At 40.3% G+C, this 25294-nt stretch overlaps 1 protein-coding gene and 1 non-coding gene across 2 annotated transcripts; both read left to right on the top strand.

The window, feature by feature from the left end:
• The first annotated feature begins 1860 nt into the window (after positions 1–1860).
• Positions 1861–2667, top strand: LOC116643736 (40S ribosomal protein S4, X isoform-like). The gene is given in 2 exon segments (XM_032422716.1): positions 1861–2467; positions 2469–2667. Coding segments are annotated over 2 exon segments (789 nt in total). The 5' UTR covers positions 1861–1877.
• Positions 2668–2783: 116 nt separating this feature from the next.
• On the top strand, positions 2784–2913 carry LOC116643880. Its single transcript, XR_004301661.1, has one exon. It is a non-coding gene; the product is annotated as a small nucleolar RNA SNORA44 (small nucleolar RNA).
• Positions 2914–25294: the final 22381 nt, after the last annotated feature.

Raw genomic sequence — 25294 nt, 5'->3', positions numbered from 1 at the left:
CTGGCACTGATTTTCTATCATGATGGTACCATCATGGTCCTCAGTGGTTTGTCCTTTGGTTGATAATATCTTATATGCAAAGATACAGAGAATGTATAAACATCTTATAACCTAAATCATGGAAGCAGTGAAGATCGAACTGATCTTTTGAATAACACTGTAAGGCTACATGATCCTGGTTTGTGATTTCTTTTTCTTTGATTCCACTACATTCAAATCTGATTTCAGCACCTATAACAAGGAGGAATGTGCTAGTTATTAGCTTATTGCCTCTCAGTTCCAAATCAACCCTTCATTGGCTGCTTGTGATACTGAAACATTTCTCCCTTGCCAGTTGGCACAATACTGACTCTGTCAATAGAGGACATACGAGGGACCCTGGAGGAGAAGGTTTTTTTCCTCCTGGTTCCGGTATGTTAATTTTTCCTGCTCCTGTTGCACTGGGCTGGTAGTCAGGACGCCCAGTGAAGTTCACTCCAAGCAGCTACCTGCAGAAGAACATTTTACAGGTCCTCCAGCTGGCTCCCTGAAAGTGAATTCTATGGGGTACCCAGCTGGTTTCATAGTCTCTTCCTAGTGACAGAATCCTAGTGATGGCTTCCCAGTAAATTCAATACGATCCTCGTCCCCTGGGAAGCTTCCTGGTAAATATCATTGACACCCCAGCAGACAGTTTTCTTCTTTGGGATTAAAATGGACCCCATACACCAATAGGGAAAACCTGATAGCTATTCTCAATCAGCTTTCTCAGTTAAAGCCCACCAGTGAGAGCCAAGTTAAGTGTGTGTTTGGGTTGGGGTTGGGGTTGTAGGATAAGGAGCAGTATGAGTTGACTAGGAAAAGGAAGAAGTTAATGAAGGGATATATATGCATGATTGTCAAGGTGTTTCTAATGATCTTAAAACAACTAGAAAGCCCTTCTCTCTCAACCTCTGTGCTCAGAGATGAACCTCATTATCAGAGCAATCATTATCTTTCAATCCTGATCCTACACAGAAGCTATCCTGATGCATTCAGATACAGCATAAAAGATCCTTCAACCAATAGCAAGTTTTTTCAGCATGCCAAGAAACATTCAGATGTTTCCAAAAAAAAAAAAAAAACAGGTATTTAACATTGGAAACATAAAACAGTTGCCTGACAGTTGATTTAATGTTTCTTTTTTTTTTAATCCAGATGTTTTAGTATCTCATACACACTTTCTATTTTGGTGCAATATTTCTTTGTACAGCTTGGCATTTTGAAGGTTGTATTGTTTTAACATTGAAAAGTACAATAAATACGACAGTAAGAAATGATTTTTGTTTCCAACTGAAAAGTATAATGAGCAGATTCATGGCTTTAAAGAGAAAGATTAGCACAGGTAAATTACTAACTAAACTTTATTTTAAAAAATCATTTTCCTCCACACTTAGACTTTAACTTTCCCTTGTATTTGCAGATTAGAATGTAAGATAGCTAAACTTCAGCTGAAGGACGTTATAAGGCATTCTAAAGTTTTAGGTTACTTTCATAAAACAGGCCCGTCCTTATTTATCACTTTAAAAATAGTATAGGAATGCCTGGGTGGCTCAGTCGGTTAAGCGGCTGCCTTCGGCTCAGGTCGCGATCCCAGAGTCCTGGGATCGAGTCCCGCATCGGGCTCCCTGCTCCGCGGGAAGCCTGCTTCTCCCTCTCCCACTCCTCCTGCTTGTGTTCCCTCTCTCGCCATCTCTGTCTCTTACAAATAAATAAATAAAATTTTTTAAAAATTTAAAAAATAAAAATAGTATATAAAATAAGTTTAAATTTCCTTAAAATTCTAAACTTCTCCCTGAACGTGAACACTCTTTAATCTTAAAAATAAAATTCTAGCTCTTTTCGTGCCTAGCGCAGCTATGGCTCGTGGTCCCAAGAAGCATCTGAAGGGTGTAGCAGCTCCAAAGCATTGGATGCTGGATAAACTGACCAGTGTGTTTGTTCCTTGCCCATCTACTGGTCCCCGTAAGCTGAGAGAATGTCTCCCTCTCATGATTTTCCTAAGGAACAGACTTAAGTATGCCCTAACAGGAGATGAAGTAAAGAAGATCTGTATGCAGCATTTTATTAAGATTGATGGCAAGGTCCGAACTGATATAACCTACCCTGCTGGTTTTATGGATGTCATCAGCAATGACAAGACCGGGGAGAATTTCCATCTGATCTATGACACCAAGGGTTGCTTTGCTGTTCATCGGATTACACCTGAGGAGGCCAAGTATAAGTTGTGCAAAGTGAGAAAGATCTTTGTGGGGACAAAAGGAATCCCTCATCTGGTGATTCATGATCCTTGCACCATCCGCTATCCTGATCCCCTCATCAAGGTGAATGACACCATTCAGATTGATTTGGAAACTGGAAAGATTACTGATTTCATCAAGTTTGATACTGGTAATCTGTGTATGGTGACTGGGGGTGCTAACCTGGGAAGAATTGGTGTGATCACCAACAGAGAGACACCCTAGTTTGTTTGATGTGGTTCATGTGAAAGACGCCAACGGCAACAACTTTTCCACCCGACTCTCCAAAATTTTTGTTATTGGCAAAGGCAACAAACCATGGATTTCTCTTCCCCGTGGAAAGGGTATCCGCCTCACCATCGCTGAAGAGAGAGACAAGAGACTGGCGGCCAAACAGAGCAGCGGGTAAAATGGTCCCTAGGTGACGTGATTGGAAGACTTTCTACTTAATTAAAGGTCATGAAGCATGAAAAAATAAATAAATAAATAAATAAATAAATAAATAAATAAAAATAAAATTCTATTCAGCATGTTTCCCAGGGCCGTGGCCCATCGTGGCCATGGGCTCTCCAACCACATGCAGGAGCAGCCTGGAGAGACTTTGACAGCACAAGTCAGCCTATACCCACAACTGCCACTCACCTTGCCTAGAACAGCTCAGGACGTGGGCTGGAAGCTGAGTATCTGAGTCCAGGTGTTTCCATAAACTTCCATGTAGATGCGTGTATTAGAACAACTTTTCTGTTTAGAGCAAAAAAGTAAAATAAAATAAAATTCTATTTTACTCACATTATCCTCCTTCAAATGGATAGTTGACTTAGTCATGAATTGCCTTGCATCTGTCTGACACATTTTTTTTTTTTCATTTCCTGGATGAATTTTTTTGTAAATGGAACTTGTGTCAGGGTATCATCTCTGGCCCTTTCATATCCTTATTCTCTTTTCTTTCCCTTTATTTCTTGAAGCCAAAGATAGAAGAACTCAAAAAAAGACATAGGAGTTTGAGCAAAAGGCCTGCTTATATTGAACAAGAAGGTATTGTTCAGATAGTCTAAAGATAAACTCAGGATGGTTATTTTATCCATTCTCGTGGGGGCCATTTTCAGCCCAGAGCCAAGGACAGAAGCAGAGGCTCGAACTCTGGTTTTATTGTGTTCAGTGTGTTTTGGATGCACTAAAGCAGCAAAATGTAGGCTAATCACCCCCAGCTGGAAGTGACTGGAGAAAGGAGTCAAAATCCAGAAATTCATCTTACACACACACACACACCACTTTGTACATATATTCATAAGGTTATTCACATATATAATTCCATTTAAACCTGTACTATAGGTGTTCAGCCTGATAATTTTCAGATGAGATCTACACATCAGCTCTCCTGGATCTCCAGCTTACCAGCTACAGATCTTGGGACCTCAGTCTCCACAGTCACAAAAGCCAATTCCTTAGAATTAATATATTATAGGTACTTGGTATATATATGTATTATTCCATATATATGTGTGTGTGTGTGTGTGTATTTAATTGGTTCTGTTCCTCTACAGAACCTTGGCTAATACACTCACGTAGCTACATTTTCTTTATATGTACAATAGGCTCTATAAATTTACTCACAGTGTTAGTATGAGGATTAAAATGAAGTAAGGTTGGGGAGTCTGGGTGGTGCAGTCAGTTGAGCATCCAACTCTCAGTTTTGGCTCAGGTCATGATCTGAGTTGTAAGATTGAGCCCCACATCAGGCCCCATGCTGAGCACAGAGTCTCCTTGAGTTTCTCTCTCTCCCTCTCTCTCTGCCCCTCCCCCCTGCTTACACATTCTCTCTCTCTCTCTCTCTCTCTGAAATAAATAAATAAATCTTTTAAAAAATGAAGTAAGGTAGGTTTGTGTGGCATTAAAAAAATGTTTATGGTGAAAACAGAGCTTTTGAAAAATTAAGCTTGTTGAAGTGATGTAAAGTTACTTTAATCTGTAGGTTTCTTATGCAGTAAACAACTCCTAAGAGTATGTGGGGTTTAGGGGAGAGAAGAGCAAGCCAGATGTGTGACAAGCATTTCCATGAACCATGACTGTGCCCTGAACCATGCTTCAGGTTAATAAGGTCTTCAAGATAATTACAGAAGGATAGGAGGAAATAGCTTGTGATTGTGTAGTTGCGCTACGAAATGAATCGCAGGTGAGTCCTGAAGCTGCTGGCAGGTGTACCACACCTAACAGTGACCTCGGTTCAACAGAGTAGCTGCAGTGCCCCACCTACTGCCATGGATGGACTGTTTCCAAAACAACATCCAAAAGAGAAATTAAAAGGACTCTAAGAGTGAAAGCATTCAGGATAGAGAGAGCAAAAAGAATTTAAGTATTTGAACTGAAAACCTCTGAAGCAAGAAAGTTTAATAAGGGTTTTGAGTTTCTGCCTGTGGGAACAATGAATGGGGACCAATATAACTCTTTCCGAAAGCGCAGATTGCCATCATTAAAAAAAGAAGGCATGAGGATATGAATGAGTCAGAATTTGGAGAGGGATTTTCTTAAATGTGACGAGATTATAGACTTAAATTTTAGATTAATGAAATGTTAAGCCGGTGAATAATTTAGCAACACAAGACTTCTTGAATGAATAGAAAAAGATGATAAATAAAAGTGATATTCTAGTATAATATAACCGTTTTGGAGCATTAATAGAAATTATACTGTGGGGGGGAGGGGGATATGGGAGTTGCTGTTGAAAGGATATAAAGTTTCCTTTGTGCAAGATGAATAAATTCTAGAGATCTGCTGTATAACATCATGCCTATACTTAACAATACTGTATTGTGTACTTAAAAGTTTGTCAAGAGGGTAAATCTCATGTTAAGTGTTCTTACAATTAAAAAAAATTGCACTAATTATGGCAGTGTGGGGAAATAAAACAGGTAATTTTTAAACATCAATTAACTAATTAAATGTAGCAAAATTTTTTCCCAGTCTCAAATCATACTCATGAAAAGCAATAGAACATAGAAGATATTACTTGCAGAAGTTAACAAATGGTGTTTTTTGAATATTACTGAGTGCCCAATACCATCATGATCAGACTACTAAAATAACATTAATGATAAAGCACTACCTTACATTTGTGTGATGCCTCACCATTATCAAATCCCTTTCCTTTTGGCTTTACCCAGGTACCTCAAACCATTAATTGCCTACAGACTCCTTGTTCTCCTAAACTCTGACCTATGCTCCTTACTGATGACACTTTGTGACGATAGCTACCAATGAGTTTCATCAGCATTGGCTGATGCCAACGTATCCCACAAGCTCTGCTGGTAATTTCAAGATGTTTCTCAAATCAAGCTGTGCAATGACATGAAAAAAATGCTAATTATATTCTAAAAGGTTCTGCAAGTTCTCAAAGCAAATTTAATCTTAATTTTCAAAACAAATCCATATGCTACGTTCTGGCCTGCCATTGTACTATAAAGGATGAATAGGGGTGGCGATAACGTGAACAAATGAAAGGGCATCAGGATCACTGAGCAACAGTGCATCACAGGTCTGTGGAAGAGCGCTTCAATCAAGGAGATTTTTTTAAACAGAACTAAAAAAAGATAGGTTTAAAATAGTTTGTTGAGGGTTGATGGAGGGGAGGTGAGCAGGAGATGGGCTAAATGGGTGATGCGGATTAAGGAGGGTGCTTCTTCGTGAGGAGCACCAGGTGTTGTATGGAAGTGATGAATCACTAAATTCTACTCCAGAAACCACTATTACACCATATGTTAACTAACTAGGATTTAAATAAAAACTTGAAACCTAGGGGCGCCTGGGTGGCTCAGTCGTTAATCGTCTGCCTTCGGCTCAGGTCATGATCCCAGGGTCCTGGGATCGAGCCCCGCATCGGGCTCTCTGCTCGGCGGGAAGCCTGCTTCACCCTCTTCCATTCCCCCCTGCTTGTGTTCCCTCTCTCGCTGTCTCTCTCTCTGTCAAAATAAATAAATAAAATCTTAAAAAAAAAAAAAACAAACTTGAAACCTAAATAAATAAATAATAGTTTAAGGCTTATCATCTGTCCATCACTGAACTGGGTGCCATGGAGCTCCCAGAAAAGCCTCTGCCTTCAAGAAATACAATTCCAATTGGAAATATGATAATAACAAAATTAAAGTAGAAAACCAGGAAAGGTAGTACATGGTTATATGATAAACTATGTGGTATTCAAAATTCATACTGTGGATGCTTAGAACGGGGGGAGATCTGTGGGTACGGTAGTACCTTAAGATGTGGGAGACCATCATTTGTAGGGCAGAGGTGGGGAGGGACTCCCTGGTAAAAAGATCAGAAAGTAAATCACATAATGCATGCAGAGAGGTGCACAGAAGGTAAGGTCTCCTGGAGGAGAGACTATCTGAATAAAACAGAAATGTCTTCAGAAAGCGAAGATGGTAGCAGATTATGGAGGGTTGCAAAAACCTCACAATTGGTTTAGGCCTGGCCCAACAAGTGGGAAATAGCTGTAGGTTATTAAGTGAGGAAATACCATGATAAAAGCATTGATAAAAGATACTAAGCCTCACAGAAGATTTTTCAAAGCTCTGAATTGTACTCTTGGTCTAGTCAGAGTGTCATGGTACAAACTGGATGAAATCACCATATTCTCAAGGCCTGAGAGTAGCTTTCGGGTCAACCACATGTAAGCTTTGTGCATAAAGATAATATTGCTGGAACATCATTGATATAACACATGCTTTGGGTTATTTTTAAGTAAAGAGATGTCTTTGTAGTGCACCCAGGGAAAAGCAAGTCTCCTTATGGTAACACTCTTACCCAGGGATGCCCACTTCTTCACTGGTATCTTGCAAATCAGTGACTCTTGGCCCACTTCAAATCCATTATCTATTGAAATACTGGCAATGGTTCTTTAACTTGGGAATTTATGGAGACAACATGTCTCCAACAGGTGGGGAATGACTAAACCCACATAAGGAGAACTAGAAATTATGATGCAGTTATTAAGCACCTTTATATAAACCAAACTGAAAATAATATATAGTAATGTGCAATTCTTCACCAAAAGGGGTGAAATGGATGCCCAAGGGCACAAAACTGTCTTTTTTTTTTTTAATGTTATGTTAGTCACCATACAGTACATCATTAGTTTTTGATGTAGTGTTACAAAACTGTCTTTAGATAGTCTTTATTAATTTTATTGTTAAGAAAACAGAATTTGCCTTCAACATCCACCGCAAAGTCTCTTGGTGGGGAAGGGCTTCCGTTGGACTTTTCATGCTGCTGCAAATTCAGTTTTCTGATTGTCAAACTCTGTCTGCTAATCAGCCTGCCTCTTTATTCTGCCTGAACTGCAGCAATTAGGGTTTTCGTGAGCCTTTGTACTGATACCATCTTGGCTTCCTGAAGATGTTTCCATTATATTCCAGTGTTCTCTTCTGCAGGCAGACATCACCTGCTCTACACATCTCTTCATTCATTACTTGATTTACATTGATCCACTTTCCAACCTTCTCTCATTTTGGCTAAAAGAGTAACTTCCAGATTAAAATCCAAACTAAAAAGCAGTCCTCTGGTAAACAGAAACATCAAAATTTTTACTTCATATGTTAATATTATTAAACATTATTTTCTGGTTATAAAAATCAGGATTTTAATGCTCTAACCATTTCATATCCGGTGTAACACAATAAAACTGTTTTGCCCTGTCTTTCAAAGGCACAGATTTGTAGAATGCATGGAGCACTTTGGAGTCAAATATGCAGCGGATCACAGCTGTCTCCTTAGCAACGGACTGATTTACCCATCAAATTGCCATATGGGCTAACAAATGACCCATAATGTCTTTTTCAGGCACTATACAAATTCTAAAAGAGAATGTCAACGGGTCTAGACATTTTAACTGAAAAAGAAAAAGTCCATTTGCCTACACGTTTATTTATAAAAAGCAGCATCCAGGAATCTCCTTCATTCATTCCTTTATTTATCGGATATTCACTGAGCAACTATTATGTGTGGAGATGTGGCTAAAAATGCCTCTACTGAACATTATATCCTAAGCTAAGAAAGGAGCGGACTCGGAATTATTCCCCTGAAATCACTTATCTCCCTGAACATACACTAAGAAAAAGAAATGATCACTTAAAAAGAGTAAATCAGGGGCAACTGGGTGGCTCAGTCAGTTGAGCCTCTGACTCTTGGGTCCTGGTCTCAGAGTTGTGGGGCTCTGCGTTGGCAAGGTGTCTTCTTTGGGATTCTCTCCCTCTGCCCCTCCCCCCCACTTGCGCATGCTCTCTCTCTCTCTCTCTCTGAAATAGATAAATAAATCTTAAAAAAAAAAAAAGAGTAAATGACATATAGAGGGAATCAATTATAAGAAGTGCACTTCAGTGAAAAAAAGGGAAACGGTAAAAGAGAGGGGCCATCCTGTTCTTGAAGCCACCACGGGTCTACAACTTTACTTTTTAGAGCTGACGTTTTCCATGTGACCAAGGACAAACTCTCACAGTTATAAGCAATATGACGATACTAAGATGCCAACATAGGAAAATTGCGTTTGAAGACATGGTAATGAAAAATGGAAATCCTTGTGGCATATGTAAATTTCATAGGCTCCTCCGTTTGACAACGCAGCCACTTAGAAGTTTTGATTTCATTTTTGGCATCATAAACAAGTTGCTCTTGAAGCTCTCAATTGTTAATTGGTCCACTTTAAAATGAAGTTATGCCCTGTTCCTTAAGGCTGGCTCTCTACTTGAAATGCATTAGTATTCATTTTTAAATGTTTAATCACATAAAATTTTAGTTCAAACTCAATAATTTAGCCTGGAAAGTTTCTAGTTGATGAAAATGTCAAATGCAAAAAGATAGGAATGTTTAATTAGTTAAGTACCTTAAGTTTTTGACAAATACTGAGTGGACCTGTTGAACACTTGCTTCCAGAACTCAAGAGTTTTATTAAAAATAGAAACAGAGAAAATCAGCCTCCCTGGATCTATACTCCCCATGGGCTAGGCCAAGCCTCCGTATTCCTTATGTCTCATTCTGAGTCTCTTCTTCCTGAAGGGAAGGGTCACTCCTTTATTCTGTTTGCTTTTACTGACAATATATTTTTAAAACAACAGAAAAACAAACAAAAAACAAGAGAACTGAAGAAAGCATGAGTGTTAGAGGTAGCTGAGTGCATGACTCTAAATTAACTCATTTTCACTCTTTTGGTCTATGTTCCTTCATCAGCAAAAATAGGAGATTGAATTAAATGACCTTTTAGATGCTTTCAGCTTATTCATTCCATGAATTCAATTTGTGAGTTTGTCTGACTGACTTCCCCCCTCTCTCCCTCCCTCCTGCCTCTTGCCTGCCCTTCTTTCCTTCCTTCCTTCCTCCCTTCCTCCCTTCCTCCATTCCTCCCTTCTTTCCTTTCTTCCTTCCTATGGGAAATACTTTGGAGAAAAAGTACATCAATTGATTTTTTTCTTATCATTTTTATAACAGCTTTATTGAAATATATTCTTATACAATTAACTCATTCATCAATTGATTTTCAACCATAGGTATTTTTTTAAGTTAGCAATGAAAATATATTCCACACCTTCAGCATGGTGCTTTTCAAGATGCTTGTAGTCCTATAGCGAAATGATATGAAACCAGAAGCCATCTTGGTACCCATAAAAAGGCAGCAAAATGTAGTGACATTATGATTCTATGCTTGGGTTGAGTTGAATCCAACTCAGAACTCTCTCTTAATAGCCAAACACATATTTCCTGAATATTCAGAAACCTTAAATTCAATCTCTCAAAAACTTAATTCTTCAACAACATCACTTCAAAACTAATTTCTTTCCCTGCACCACTAACCCGCATCTTGGTTCATGGTACCTTTATCCAATTAATTCTATGCACTGGGGGGCAAGTACGCATGCTTGAGGGGTGCCTCTTCCTTTGACACCCACTCTGATTCAGTCAGTAACGGACTCAACCACTATCTAAACAAATCTTTAATCTTCACCTCTTTCATAGATTTAATTAGTTGCATTTATCATCTTGCATCAAGGTATTTGTTTTTAAGTTCCGTGTGTGTGTGTGTGTGTGTGTGTGTGTGTGTGTGTGTGTGTGTGTTTATCCTTGTTAAATTGAAGTACCCATGAAATCTAGGTGTGTGTCTCTTAAGTTTATGTCCTGAGCACCTTGCATAATACTGGGCACATAATGGCTGCTCAGTAAGTTGAGTTCCGCTCTTAATAGCTAGTTGATGAACTAAGGTTTACTAACTCTTTGTGAGTTCATACTTCCTAAAATGAGTTTTAAACTTTTTTTTTTTTAAAGATTTTATTTATTTATTTGAGACAGAGAGAATGAGAGAGAGAGAGAGCACATGAGAGGGGGGAGGGTCAGAGGGAGAAGCAGACTCCCCGCCGAGCAGGGAGCCTGATGTGGGACTCGATCCAGGGACTCCAGGATCATGACCTGAGCCGAAGGCAGTCGCTTAACTAACTGAGCCACCCAGGTGCCCGAGTTTTAAACTTTTTGAAGCTTTAAAGATAGAGCTTAAAATTCCAGAATGATGGGATACTCACATTTACGCTACCTCTAACATGTATTATTTTCTACATTTGAATAATCTGTCCCTCACCAATTACTCATCCTTTAATTCAGTCTCTGTAACTATGTCCCCAAGCTATGACTGTATTATTTTCCATCTGTTGGAAACAGAGCTACCCTAGGAGCAAATGGACATCATCCCCTGTGAAAGAGTGCCTTTATCCCAGTCAAAATCCTACAAACATGTGTTCTCTACTTGCCAGGAAAACAAGTTATGTGTAAAGTTCTTCTGAGCCTCCCTCTTCCCACAGAATAGCACCTACAGGAGGTGAGAGAATGCAGGAACATGTGGCATTATGCTTGGAATGTTCCTCTGCCTAATTGGCCTGAATTTACAAGTACATAATAACCCTCTCTATCCACTTTCAAATCCAGGCAGCATTATAAAATAAGGCTGAGTAATATTCAGGCTGCTTTGTTTTATGGGGATTTTTACAGCATGAGCATGTTGCACACAAATGCATGGGGTATGCACAGATGTTTGCATTCATTTATGCTTCTCAGGGAAGCAGCAACAATATGATTGCAGTTTGGACGATATCATTAAGAATTACACTTGGACTCACTTTGTTACATTAAAAGGAAATGTGTTTCTTCCCACTTCCACTTTGTTTTAAAAGTCAAGATCTAAGTTGGCCAAGAGGTGACCATCTCTCCCTTTCCAAGCTCTTTTTCTAAATCGTTATTGTATTTGCTTTTACATTCTGGTCTCTAGGTTTCTCTGCTGTTTTGTATTTTAAATAGCTAATCAGCTCCAGGAGCAGAACATTACTGCTGTTCGGGGCCTGCTATTTTTCTCCTTACTGTCTGGTTACTTGAATTAATGCTATAATATCTTGGATGCCATTACATTATGCTAGAACAATCCATCCTCTGCTGTGAGGACCAGCAGAGAACAGTTTTTAAGTAATATTGTACTTTCCTGATTCAATAAGTGGGTAATTTGTTCCAGTGAGCAAACTTGGATGACTCTTCTATTATAAAAATAAATGGAAGAAGATACTCACCTGGCTTTTCAGGACTTTACTATGAGGTTTGTTTGAGATTTTAAAAGATACTAAGAAAGGTAAGGAGGTAAAAACTCTGGAAAATAATGCAGGAGTCCCTGATGACATCTCAGGTGGTAAAGGGTTTGGTTATTCTACTTTGTCATCTGCTGGGCTCCTCGTGGTAGATTCTTTGACACACCAACATTCGGCATGAGCCAGAAAGAATCAGAGCCCACCTAATGTGACCATTCTTACCAAAATCATTTTCAGATAGGAGGGCCTTGTGGAAAATCTTTGTTGCACAAGCAGGCCCATATTTACTAACATTTGAAAATCTGGAACACATCTGGGAACTTGGGAGTCTCACAAAATAATATTAATTTTCTACTTTCTCTTAAAAAATCCTATGCCAGGCACTCATTGATCTAGCAACATATTTAGTTATAACTACACATTCAACTGCTCTATTCAGTCATATAAATTGTTTTTTTTTTAAGATTTAATTTATTTATTTGTCAGAGAGATTGAGAGAGAGCACAGGCAGGGGGAGCAGCAGGGAGAGGGAGAAGCAGGCTCTCCGCCGAGCAGGGAGCCCCATATGGGACTCAATCCTAGGACCATGGAATCATGACCTGAGCCAAAGGCAGACACTTAACCGACGGAGCCACCCAGGCATCCCATATAAACTGCTTTTTAAAGTTGCTTTAAACCAGAGTTTTGTCACCTCAGCACTACTTGGGACTGGATAATTCTTTGCCGTAAGGGCTCTCGTGTGCATCGTAGGCTGTTCACAGTATCACTGGTCTCTACTCACTAGATGCCACTAGCACCCTCCCCAAAGTCAGGACAACCAAAACTGTTTCTCCACATTGCCAAACTCCCTGGGCAGACAAAAATCACCCCTGGTCAAAAACCACTGCTTTAAATAAAACCAGCTCATTTTTCAATGGTAAAAAAAAAGTCTCCAGTACTGTATAACTCCCAAGAAGCAAGTGTGATATCATGGCGTGACAGGTAAGGTGAATGCATGGGTTTGGAATCAGCCTGCTGAGGGTTTACAATTTCCTCATTTGTAAAAAAGCCAACACCAAACCCTGCTTTTTCAGGTATCTGAAAGGTACTATATGCAAAGTAGTAACAAGGTATCTGGAGCATATTAGCTATTCAAAAAGGAATAGAGCTGTTTAATTATTAGCAAATGAAATCCATCAAACAGTTATATCTCACTTTCAACCTCAAGATCATCTTTGGGGTCTATTTTTTTTTTTTTTTTTAAAGATTTTTTATTTATTTATTTGAGAGAGAGAATGAGAGAGAGCAAGCACATGAGAGGGGGAGGGTCAGAGGGAGAAGCAGACTCCCTGCCGAGCAGGGAGCCCGATGCGGGACTCGATCCAGGGACTCCAGGATCATGACCTGAGCCGAAGGCAGTCGCTTAACCAACTGAGCCACCCAGGCGCCCCTTTGGGGTCTATTTTGTGGTGCATCATCATTGAGAAATTATGATGGTATGGAATGTTGGGCTGAATTTATACTAATCCCAGGATATTCTCTGAACTTAATTTCTACATAAATTTATTTTACCCCAAGAGAAAGCTAGCAACTGCCCTTGTGGTAAGACATGTTGTAGGGCTGGTAGATTTATTGACAATAGTTTCAAGCAGGCCCCTGATGCATCGCTTCCAAGCAGGAGAGCAAAGCCAGTCATCGTCAGGAAAGTGCTAGCAAGCAATGGTCTGAGGAAGAACAAAGGGTCACAGTGACTGGACTTGAAAAGGAAGAAGGTTCTTGGCAGTTCCTTTATGAAGGTGATTTCTAGGAGTCTGGGTTAGCTCTCGGGAGGTCTGCTACCCACTGGCAATAGAGTCTGAGGCCTGGGCATGCAATGGGGATCAGTTCACTGGAACCGGCAAGGTCAGGTCTTGAAAGAACAGGCAGCGACCAGAATAAGAAGGTGGAGACGGAAGAAAGAGCCAAAACTTATGAACAGGAACATTTTGGCCACCTCCAAAATAGCAGTAACATTATTTCCTGTCCCTTCATAGGTTTGACCTCAAAGAGTTCTTCCTTTTCGGTGTGTAGCCCGCAATGAGGAAGAACATGGGAGGGCGCCTCTAGTAATCTGGGCTTTGCGTTTAGGAGGAGCTGAGGCTAAAGCAGCATCTGCTTGTGTGGGGAGGACAGAGGCTGTGACTAAATAACGAGCTCACAATCCTTACTCAGCTCCCACCCTTAGGTAATCAACACATTGAACAAGTGAGGCTTGTCATACAACAGAGACTCCTGTATTCTCTTTTCTTCTGACCCTCTCAAACTCGATCTGCAGGGCTTCTTCTTCCCCTACCCCTGCTTGAAAACCCAGGCGAGCTCCATAACCTAGGCACATCCATTCTGATAACTAACTGTTGTCCTTTACTTTGGTCCCTGAAGAGTCACTGTTGACTAAGAAGAGCTTTTGTGCAATGCCCTGTCAAAACTCCAAACTTGATTCCAGGTTTAGCTGAAGCCTGCTGGCAGATGGAAGCAATAGTTAGTTTGGAACTCTTTCCAATGGAAGTATCTGAAAATTCCTCTACAGCAGATATGGGGAGAAGAGGGTAAAGAGATAAGAGTATAGAAAATGTCTTTCCTAATTAGAATTCTCTGGACTTACACCCGCCCAGCTTGGCTTTAAGACTCTCTCTCTCTTAGGCACCTTTGGGTGTTTTGCAGAGCCCTCATCGCGGTGGTCTCTCACCCACCATTTCCTGCCACAGTGATAGAATTCCTGCTGGCCCCACTTACCTCTCCTAGGCCCCCGGTTCTCTGTAGTCCATAGACTCTTTCTTCGGGGGATCCATTCCCCGCCAGGAAGTCCTCTTCATAGAGTCCCTGCAAGATGACCCTAGACCCATGGCACGTTGGCTCTTTCTCCATGACCAAAACTGGTCCCTGGGAAACACACATCTGGAGCCCATGATTGGTGGGAATGCAATGTGATCCTGTTCCTCAGGTTCTGCAACATGGCTGCAGCCCACATTGTTCTTTAGATTCTTGAGGCAAGAGTCAGATGGTAACCTACCATCCCTCCAGTGCAGAGGATACAAAAAAGCTCCCCAAGAGTCTCCTAGTAGCTCTTCAAATGGTGTTCTTGAAGCCCCTATAATTAGCCTTGAGGTCAGAGAAAAGCACAAATAACTAAAATTTTCTAATCTTCAGCACTCCCAGCCTTTACAATGTTAATCAATTTAGAGTCATAAGTGGATGAGGGGACAAGGGTCAAGTCCCATATAAGGATACTTTGGAGTCTCATCTTGGAATGTGTGGAGCAATCAGACCCAGAACTCGGCCAAAACTGAAAGGAAATGTTCCCACACCTACATCTTCCCTAAGACTAGAGGTAGATTTAAAGTTGTTGGAGATAGGTAGGTGTGTTTAAGGCCCCCAGTGGACTTCTTAGTGCTGTCCTGCTGTCCACAGCGACACTGAGGTGTTCAGAATAGGCAAGGGCAGAGAGATCTATCTGACCCCTGTGCTAGGACCAGGCTGCTTGGAAGAACGAGTCCCTTGTCATCCATACCTTAGCATGGCTGCCAACAGAAAGTCATTGAGGGAATCATAACTTACCTTTAAACTACTGAAGCATAAGTGGTGAAAACACCACTATGTCACGGTTGTCAGTTTGGCCCCTGATAGGTAGGCTCTCACCCCATTTGAGGAGAGGCCACTTAAGCATTGCTTCTAGGTTTTTCCACTTAAAGTTAAGAAAACCAGAATCCCCTCTCCCTGGAGGGACAAGATACCACCTCCAAGATTCTCTAAAACTTCACAATAGCATTAAATCTTTAAAAGAGCTCTTTAAAAGATTGCCTCCAACCAAGAAATAACACAATGAGTACTTGGCAGACAGTTGGTTGTGAAGTCTTAGGAAGGAAGATCTCATGTCACAGATGCTACTGAGGAAACCCCCTCCAGAAGGGAGACTCTAGATCCAAATAGGCTAATAGGACTTGGAGTCAAGCCTTAAGAAGCAAAAAGAAAATCTAGTAAGAGACAGTGATTTTTTTTTTTCCTGCTGCCACCAGACTTCAGCTTGAGCAGACACAAACCAAATGTCCTTACTGTAACAAGGAAAATAGTGTCCTCTAAGACAGTGTCATAGTCCTGCTAATAGGAGAAATGTTCTTCCAATCATATAAAATTAGGCTGTGTAGCTTATGAGAAAAATTAAAGTTTCTAGTGACATGGTTATTTGTCAGCTTCCCTAGAAAGATAAATAGCAGTGTCACCCCAACAACTGGTAGGAAGATGTGAAAAGAACTTGAGGGCCGACCTGTACCATCATTCCTTGACTGGATCCCATTCTTCATCCAGACCCTCTGGAAGTGTTTAGAGTGGACCTTAGGGCTTATCTGACCACAGTCCAGGGCTGCACTTACCATGAAGATTCAGAGAAGAGCCTCGAAACTTCCATCTGTGTCCAGCTGGACTTTACCAGGGAGTGACTTGAAGAAGTCACTAAAGATTCTGGGGAAGAATTCATGAACTAGTAAAGGATATATCCACAAAGGACCCTCTTAGGAAAGTCCAGTCTTGAAGAGGCTTCACTTTCATCAAAGAGTAAAAATCTAGATTAGCTGATATTTCAACCACCAAATGTGTTGAGTTATAGATCATTGCACTATAACAAGTTATAACATTTTTTAAAGATTTATTTATTTATTTATTTATTTATTTGAGAGAGAGCATGAGATAGAGAGAAAGAGAGAGCACCTAGCTAGGGGGAGGAGCAGAGGGAGAGGGAGAAGCAGATTCCCCACTCAACAGGGAACCAGATGTGGGGCTTGATACCAGGACCCCAAGATCATGACCTGACCTGAAGGCAGACGCTTCAGCGATTGAGCCACCCAGGCACCCCTAGTTATAACATTTTTATACATCCCTTGTGAGAGTGTCTTAATCCTAACTGCATCCAAGAGAGACCCATGACCTGGGGGGTGTGAAAGGGCAGGGATGAGTGTGAGAAAGTGCAAGAACACTCTGTAGATTAGCAAAGGCAACTTCTATAGCCCCCAAGCCCTAAAAATTGCCTTTATTCAGACCCATGCCATTATAATCTCAATATGACATCTCCATTGATGCTTGATTTTACTATAAATTCATAAACCTCAATTATATCAGTACACTTACAGTTCCTTGGGGCCATCCCTCTCCAACATATTGGAAAGGGATAACCGCCTTGTTCCCTTTTGGAAACTGCAGAAACTCACGACACATAGTATCAGAATACGCATAGTCTCACTAATGGCAGGAAATAAAGAAGGCTGGGTGATTCAAGAGCAATTCTGAGGGCTCAACACATTAAATGGGGCTGCTAGTTAAAAATTATTCGGGAATCCCAGTGAGTTCTCTTCTGTTTTCTACCTATGGCGCCTATAAAACTGATTCCCTAGCCCCTTTTCTAAATTAAAATTTTACCACTCTGTTCTTATTCAAATACCCACATGCTACAGGGCTTGTGGCAGCCTTTCTCAGATGAATCACTATTTATCTTTCATGGTGACACACTCTGAGCTTGTGGGCGATGATTGGTAGCACAGCACAGATGGACAGGAAATTGTGTGTCTTCACAGCACATTGCTCACATATTTTACTACTGAATATAAAGCACAGAGGTTGTGTTTGGGGCAAAGAAATTTGGGTCTGCTCGAAATCCAAAACCTTTCTAGCACCTCTGAGTATAACTGTTAGCTAATAAATCTCCACTTTCCAGCTTTGTTCCTCCAATAAGGACCACGAACGAGCTCCTTGTTTTAAGGTCCTCAACTCATAATAAATTTGAAATCCATCAAAGAGAAGTCTCCCCACTACCACTTTTCCCCTCTCAGCAGAAGAAAATTCTCAGAGAGGGCCCTAGAGATGATCCCGGTTATTAGAAGTAGCTGTTTAGGATATTCTTCTGACATTTCCATAAGACCATATTCAGTGGAACAATCTTTCTGTAACACAAACCAGCCTGCAGTAGGGATCCCTGGTGGTGACAAGCACTTTGTTATAGTTGTTATTTGTTTCCCTATCAAAAGAAGCCTAGGGCATGAAAATGGCATATTTTTCTTTCAAATTCTCCTTACCGAAGAGTATTTTGCTCATGTACTTCTTGTAACATCCTGACTTGCTCAAAGTAAGGCAAACTGCATGTGTGTGTGTGTGTGTGTGTGTGTATGTAAACATTCTGCCCTAAAAAGAGAAAATGATATTATTTCTTCCCCTTCTTCCCCTCCTCCTCCTCCCCTTCCTTCTCCTTCTTCTTCTTCTTTCTCTTCCTCTTCTCTTTCTCTCCCCCTGACGATGACTTCTCCTTCTCCTTTCTCCTTTCCTTTCTCCTTTCTCCTTTCTTTCTCCTTTCTCCTTTTTCTCTTCCCCTTCTCCTTCTTCTTCTTCCTCTTTTTCTCCTTCTTTTTTCCTCTCCTCCCCTCCCCCTCCCCTTTCTTCTTCTTCTTCTTCCTCTTCCTCTTCTTGTGGAAACCAGGTGGCCTGCCCAGCACCCTAGCCCTTTACTACCACTGCTGACCAAAAGAAAGAAAGTTAGGCTGAGGGTCAGAATTAGCATGCAGTTTTCTTTCCACTCTTCTTTTGGTTGTGGTAAAATACACATAAAATGTACCATCTTAACCAATTTTAAGCGTACAGGCCAGTGGTATTACATAATTCACATCATTATACAACAATCACCACCATCCATCTCCATAACTCTTTTTATCTTGTAGAACTTAAAATTGGTGTATACTGAAGTTTGAGCAAAAAACCAGTGTTCACTTCGGCAGCATGTTCACTGAGATAGCTGATAACTTTTACTATAGCCAAATATTTAACAAAAACTTTTATATATTTATAAATGAATATATATGATTAAGAAATTAAAAAATCATATATACAATTAAGAAAATGCTCTTGCTAACATGTTGTCAAAACCATTACTAAAGAATAAAATGGGGAGGCCTGCAGGGAAGGTGGCTCCTCAGGGGGGTTGGGGGAGGATTACAGTGTTACAGCCCTCCAGCAGCAGCAATATATTCAGAACATTTCATCCTAGTGCAGCAGAATACACATTCTTTTCAAGTGCAAATGGGATATTCTCCAGAATAGATCACATACTGGGTCACAAACCAATCAGTCCTCAACAAATACAAAAACACTGAGATCTTAGCATGCATATTTTCAGACTACAACACTAGGAAACTTCAAACTACAACACTAGGAAACTTGAGGTTAGCCAGAAGAAAAAATTTGGAAAGACCACAAATACTTGGAGGTTAAAGAATGTCCGACTAAAAAAATGAATGGGTTAACCAGGAAATTAAAGAAGAATTTTTAAAAATACATGGAAACAGGGCGCCTGGGTGGCTCAGTTGGTTAAGCGACTGCCTTCGGCTCAGGTCATGATCTTGGAGTCCCGGGATCGAGTCCCGCATCGGGCTCCCTGCTCAGCAGGGAGTCCGCTTCTCCCTCTGACCCTCCTCCCTCTCATGCTCTCTGTCTCTCATTCTCTCTCTCTCAAATAAATAAATAAAATCTTTAAAAAAAAAAAAAAAAAAATACATGGAAACAAATGAAAATGAAAATGCAATGGTCAAAAACCTTTGGGATGCAGCAAAGGCAGGCATAAGAGGGAAGTATACAGCAATACTGGCCTGCCTCAAGAAGCAAGAAAAATCTCAAATACACAACCTAACCTTACACCTAAAGGAGCTAGAATAAGAACAGCAAATGAAGCCTAAAGCCAGCAGGAGGGAAATAATAAAGATTAGAGCAGAAATAATATAGAAACAAACAAACAAAAAATAGATCAATGAAACTAGAAGCACATTCTTTGAAAGAATTAATAAAATTGATAAACTCCTACCCAGACTTACCAAAAAGAAAAGAGAAAGGACCCAAATAAACAAAATTATGAACAGAAAGGAGAGATAACCAGCACTACAAAAGTACAATTATAAGACAATATTATGAAAAATTATATGCCAACAAATTGGGCAATTTGAAGAAATGGATAAATTCCTAGAAATATATAAACTACCAAAACTGAAACAGGAAGAAATAGAAAATTTGAACAGATCGATAACCAGCAAAGAAATTGAACCAGTAATCAAAAATTTCCCAACAAATAAAAAGTCCAGGGCCAGATGACTTCTCAGGGGAATTCTACCAAACATTTAAAGAAGTATTAATACCTATTCTTCTCAAACTATTCCAAAAAATAGAAATGGTAGGAAAACTTCCAAACTCATCATTCTACAAGGCTAACATTACCTTGATTCCAAAACCAGACAAGGATCCTGTTAAAAAGAATAATTACTAGCCAATATCCCTGATGAATATGGATGCAAAAACTCTCAACAAAATACTATCAAACTGAATCCAACAGTACATTAAAAAAATCATTCACCACAATCAACTGGGATTTATTCCTGGGCTGTAGGGGTGGCTCACTATTTGTAAATCAATAAACATGATACACCATGGGGGGGCGGAGCAAGGTGGCAGAGGAGTAGGAGACCTGGATTTCATCTGGTCTCAGGAACTCAGCTGGATAGGGATCAAACCATTCTGAACACCTACAAACTCAACAGGAGACTGAATAAAAGAATAGCAATAACTCTCTGAACAGAAAAGAGACCACTTTCTGGAAGGTAGGACATGCAGAGAAGTGAATCCAAGGCGATATTCAGGAGGATAGACGGCGGGGGAGGGGGCCTCCGTCGGCCGCTTCTGGCAAGTGATAGAGCCGTGCAGCACAAAATCAGAACTTTTAGAAGTCGGCTCCACTAAGGGATGTCACTCCGGTGGCTAAGCGGGGGGTGGAACCCTTGCGGGACAGTGTGGTCTCAGGACCCTCGGGGTCACAGAAAGACCGGGGGTGCCTGAGTGCGGCAGAGCTCCCAGGTATCGGAGCGGGGAAGCTGGCTGCAGAGACGGAGCCGAGGCGCGGGCTCTCAGCTCTGGATTGCCATAGACCTGATCCAGGGCACAGTCAGGCCACTGCAGGGACCCAACAAGCGGCAGATCCGGGGAGACTCCCCTTCCTCCCCCAAGAGGAGCAGCGCGGGAGTGCACCGCAGGGATCTGCTGGGTTTGGAGACTCCACACGGGGTCGGGTGCCAGAGATAGAAACGCTCGGTCACAGGCCGGGTGAGCACAGAGTGCGGCCAGAGACCGGGGAGATGGGAGTGACTGACTGCTTTTCTCTAAGGGCGCACTGAGGAGCGGGACCCTGAGTTCTCGGCTCCTCTGGGGCGGTGACTGGGAGGCCGCCATTTTCACTCTCGGCCTCCAAAGCTGTACGGAAAGCTTGCAGGGAACAAAATCTCCCGAGAGCAAACCCGAGCAGATTACTTAGCCCGGACCGGGCAAGGGCGGGGCAATTCCACCTCTGGCAAAGACTTTTGGGAATCACGGCAACAGGCCCCTCCCCCAGAAGGTCAGCGAGAACAGCCAGCCAAGGCAAAGTTTACCGATCAATGAGAACGGCCGAACTCCAGCGCTAGGGGAACACTGCACATAGAATTCATGGCCTTTTTTACCATGATTCTTTATTCTTTCAAAGTTAATTTTTTTAACCGTCTTTTTTTTTTTTTTTAATTTTTCTTTTTCCCTTTTTCAATCAACATCTTATCAATCCCTTTTTTAAAAACCATTTTTATTTTTCATTTTTAGAGTCATATTCTATCCCTTCATAGTAGTTACCATTATTTTTGGCATATATATATAAGTTGTTCTCTCTTTAAAATTTTGAGATACAATTCCTTCTAACAAATCAAAATATACCCTAAATCTCTAGTGTATGGCTTTGTTCTAATCTCCTGCCTGATCACATAGTCTCCCTTTTTTTTCTTTTTTTTTAAATCCTCTTCTTTCTTTTTTCAAACAACTTCTTATCAATTCTATTATAAAATTTTTTATAATTTTCATCTTACATTCATATTCCATCCCTTCATCGTATTAACCCTTATTTTTGTACATATATAACTTTCTCTTTCTTTAAAATTTTGGGAGGCACTTTCTTCTAACAGACCAAAATACACCCAAAATCTAGTGTGTGGCACTGATCTATGCACCAGCCTGATCATATTTGATCATATTCTGTTTTTTTTGTTTTGTTTTGTTCTGTTTTTGTGTGTTTTTATCTTTTTCTTTTTCTTTTTTTTTCCTTTTACTTTTTTTCTTTCTTTCCCTTTCTTTTCCCACGGTTTCAGGTCTTTTCTGATGTGTTTAGAGTATATTATCTGGGGACATTGTTACCCTGTTAGCATTTTGTTCTCTCATTCATCTATTCTCCTCTGGACAAAATGACAAGACGGAAAAAAATCACCTCAACAAAAAGAACAAGAGGCAGTACCGACTGCCAGGGACCTAAACAATACGGACATTAGGAAGATGTTGGAACTAGAGTTCAGAATGATGATTTTAAAGATACTAGCTGGGCTTGAAAAAAGCACGGAAGTTATTAGAGAAACCCTTTCTGGAGAAATAAAAGAACTAAAATCTAACCAAGTCGAAATCAAAAAGGCTATTAATGAGGTGCAATCAAAAATGGGGGCGCTAACTGCTAGGATAAATGAGGCAGAAGAAAGAATCAGTGAGATAGAAGACCAAATGATGGAAAATAAAGAAGCTGAGAAAAACAGAGATAAACACCTACTAGATCACGAGGGCAGAATTCGAGAGATAAGTGATACCATAAGACGAAACAACATTAGAATAATTGGGATCCCAGAAGAAGAAGAGAGAGAGAGGGGCAGAAGGTATATTGGAGCAAATTATAGCAGAGAACTTCCCAAATTTGGGGAAGGAAACAGGCAGCAAAATCCAGGAGGCACAGAGAACCCCTCTCAAAATCAATAAAAACAGGTCAACACCCTGACATCTAATAGTAAAACTTAAGAGTCTCAGAGACAAAGAGAAAATCCTGAAAGCAACTCAGGACAAGAGATCTATAACCTACAACAGTAGAAACATTAGATTGGCAACAGACCTATCCACAGAGACCTGGCAGGCCAGAAAGGATTGGCATGATATATTCAGAGCACTAAATGAGAAAACTATGCAGCCAAGAATACTATATCCAGCTCATAGAAGGAGAGATAAAAAGTTTCCAGGACAAACAAAAACTAAAGGAATTTGCAAACACGAAACCAGCCCTACAAGAAATATTGAAAGGGGTCCTCTAAGCAAAGAGAGAGCCTAAAAGCACATAGACCAGAAAGGAACACAGACAATATACAGTAACAGTCACCTTACAGGCAATACAATGGCACTAAATTCATATCTTTCAATAGTTACCCTGAATGTAAATGGGCTAAATGCCCCAATCAAAAGACACAGGCTATCGGATTGGATAAAAAAACAAGACCCATTGATATGCTGTCTGCAAGAGACTCATTTTAGACCCAAAGACACACCCAGATTGAAAGTGAGGGGTGGAAAACTGTTACCATGCTAATGGACACCAAAAGAAAGCTGGGGTGGCAATCCTTCTATAAGACAAATGAGATTTTAAACCAAAGACTATAATAAGAGATGAGGAAGGACACTATATCCTACTTAAAGGGTCTATCCAACAAGAAGATCTAACAATTGTAAATATCTATGCCCCTAACATGGGAGCAGCCACTTATATAAGCCAATTAATAAAAAAAGCAAAGAAACACATCGACAACAATACAATAATAGTGGGGGACTTTAACACCCCCCTCACTGAAATGGACAGATCATCTAAGCAAAAGATCAACAAGGAAATAAAGACTTTAAATTACACACTGGAACAAATGGACTTCACAGATATATTCAGAACATTCCATCCCAAAGCAACAGAATGCACATTCTTCTCTAGTGCCCATGGAACATTCTCCAGAATAGATCACATCCTAGGTCACAACTCAGGTCTCAACCTGTACCAAAAGATTGGGATCATTCCCTGCATATTTTCAGACCACAATGCTTTGAAACTAGAACTCAATCACAAGAGGAAAGTCAGAAAGAACTCAAATACATGGAGGCTAAAGAGCATCCTACTAAAGAATGAATGGGTCAACCAGGAAATTAAAGAAGAATTAAAAAAAATTCATGGAAACAAATGAAAATGAAAATATAACTGTTCAAAATCTTTGGGATACAGCAAAGGCAGTCCTAAGAGGAAAGTATATAGCAATACAAGCCTTACTCAAGAAACAAGAAAGGTCTAAAATACACAACCTAACCCTATACCTAAAGGAGCTGCAGAAAGAACAGCAACTAAAGCCTGACCCAGCAGGAGAAGAGAAATAATAAAGATCAGAGCAGAAATCAATCAAATAAAAACCAAAAGAACAGTAGAACAGATCATCGAAACTAGGAGCTGGTTCTTTGAAAGAATTAACAAGATTGATAAGCCCCTGGCCAGACTTATCAAAAAGAAAAGAGAAATGACCCAAATCAACAAAACCATGAATGAAAGAGGAGAGATAACAACCAACACCAAAGAAATACAAACAATTATAAGAACATATTATCAGCAACTCTATGCCAGCAAATTAGATAATCTGGAAGAAATGGATGCATTCCTAGAGATGTATCAACTACCAAAACTGAATCAGGAAGAAACAGAAAACCTGAACAGACCTATAACCACTAAGGAAATTGAAGCAGTCATCAAAAGTCTCCCAACAAACAAAATCCCAGGGCCAGATGGCTTCCCAGGGGAATTCTTCCAAACATTTCAAGAAGAATTAATACCTATTCATTTGAAACTGTTCCAAAAAATAGAAATGGAAGGAAAACTTCCAAACTCATTTTATGAGGCCACCATTACCTTGATCCCAAAACCAGAAAAAGACCCCATCAAAAAGGAGAACTACTGACCAATATCCTTGATGAACATGGATGCAAAAATTCTCACCAAAATACTAGCCCATAGGATACGACAGTACATTAAAAGGATTATTCACCACGACCAAGTGGGATTTATCCCTGGGCTGCAAAGTTGGTTCAACATCCGCAAATCAATCAATGTGATACAATACATTAATCAAAGAAAGAACAAGAATCATATGATCCTCTCAATAGATGCAGAAAAAGCATTTGACAAAGTACAGCATCCTTTCTTGATCAAAACTCTTCAGAGTATAGGGATAGAGGGTACGTACCTCAATATCATAAAAGCCATCTGTGAAAAACCCACAATGAATATCATTCTCAATGGAGAAAAAGTGAGAGCTTTCCCCCTAAGGTCAGGAACGTGGCAGGAATGTCCACTATCACCACCACTATTCAACATAGCACTAGAAGTCCTAGCCACAGCAATCAGACCACAAAAAGAAATAAAAGGCATCCGAATTGGCACAGAAGAAGTCAAACTCTCACTCTTTGTAGATGATCTGATACTTTATGTGGAAAACCCAAAAGACTCCACCCCAAAACTGCTAGAACTCATACAGGAATTCAGTAAAG

This window comes from Phoca vitulina, unplaced genomic scaffold, assembly GCF_004348235.1.
Source record: "Phoca vitulina isolate PV1807 unplaced genomic scaffold, GSC_HSeal_1.0 scaffold27, whole genome shotgun sequence".
Classification (NCBI taxonomy): domain Eukaryota; kingdom Metazoa; phylum Chordata; class Mammalia; order Carnivora; family Phocidae; genus Phoca; species Phoca vitulina.
This window is presented reverse-complemented; position numbering and strand designations above follow the sequence as displayed.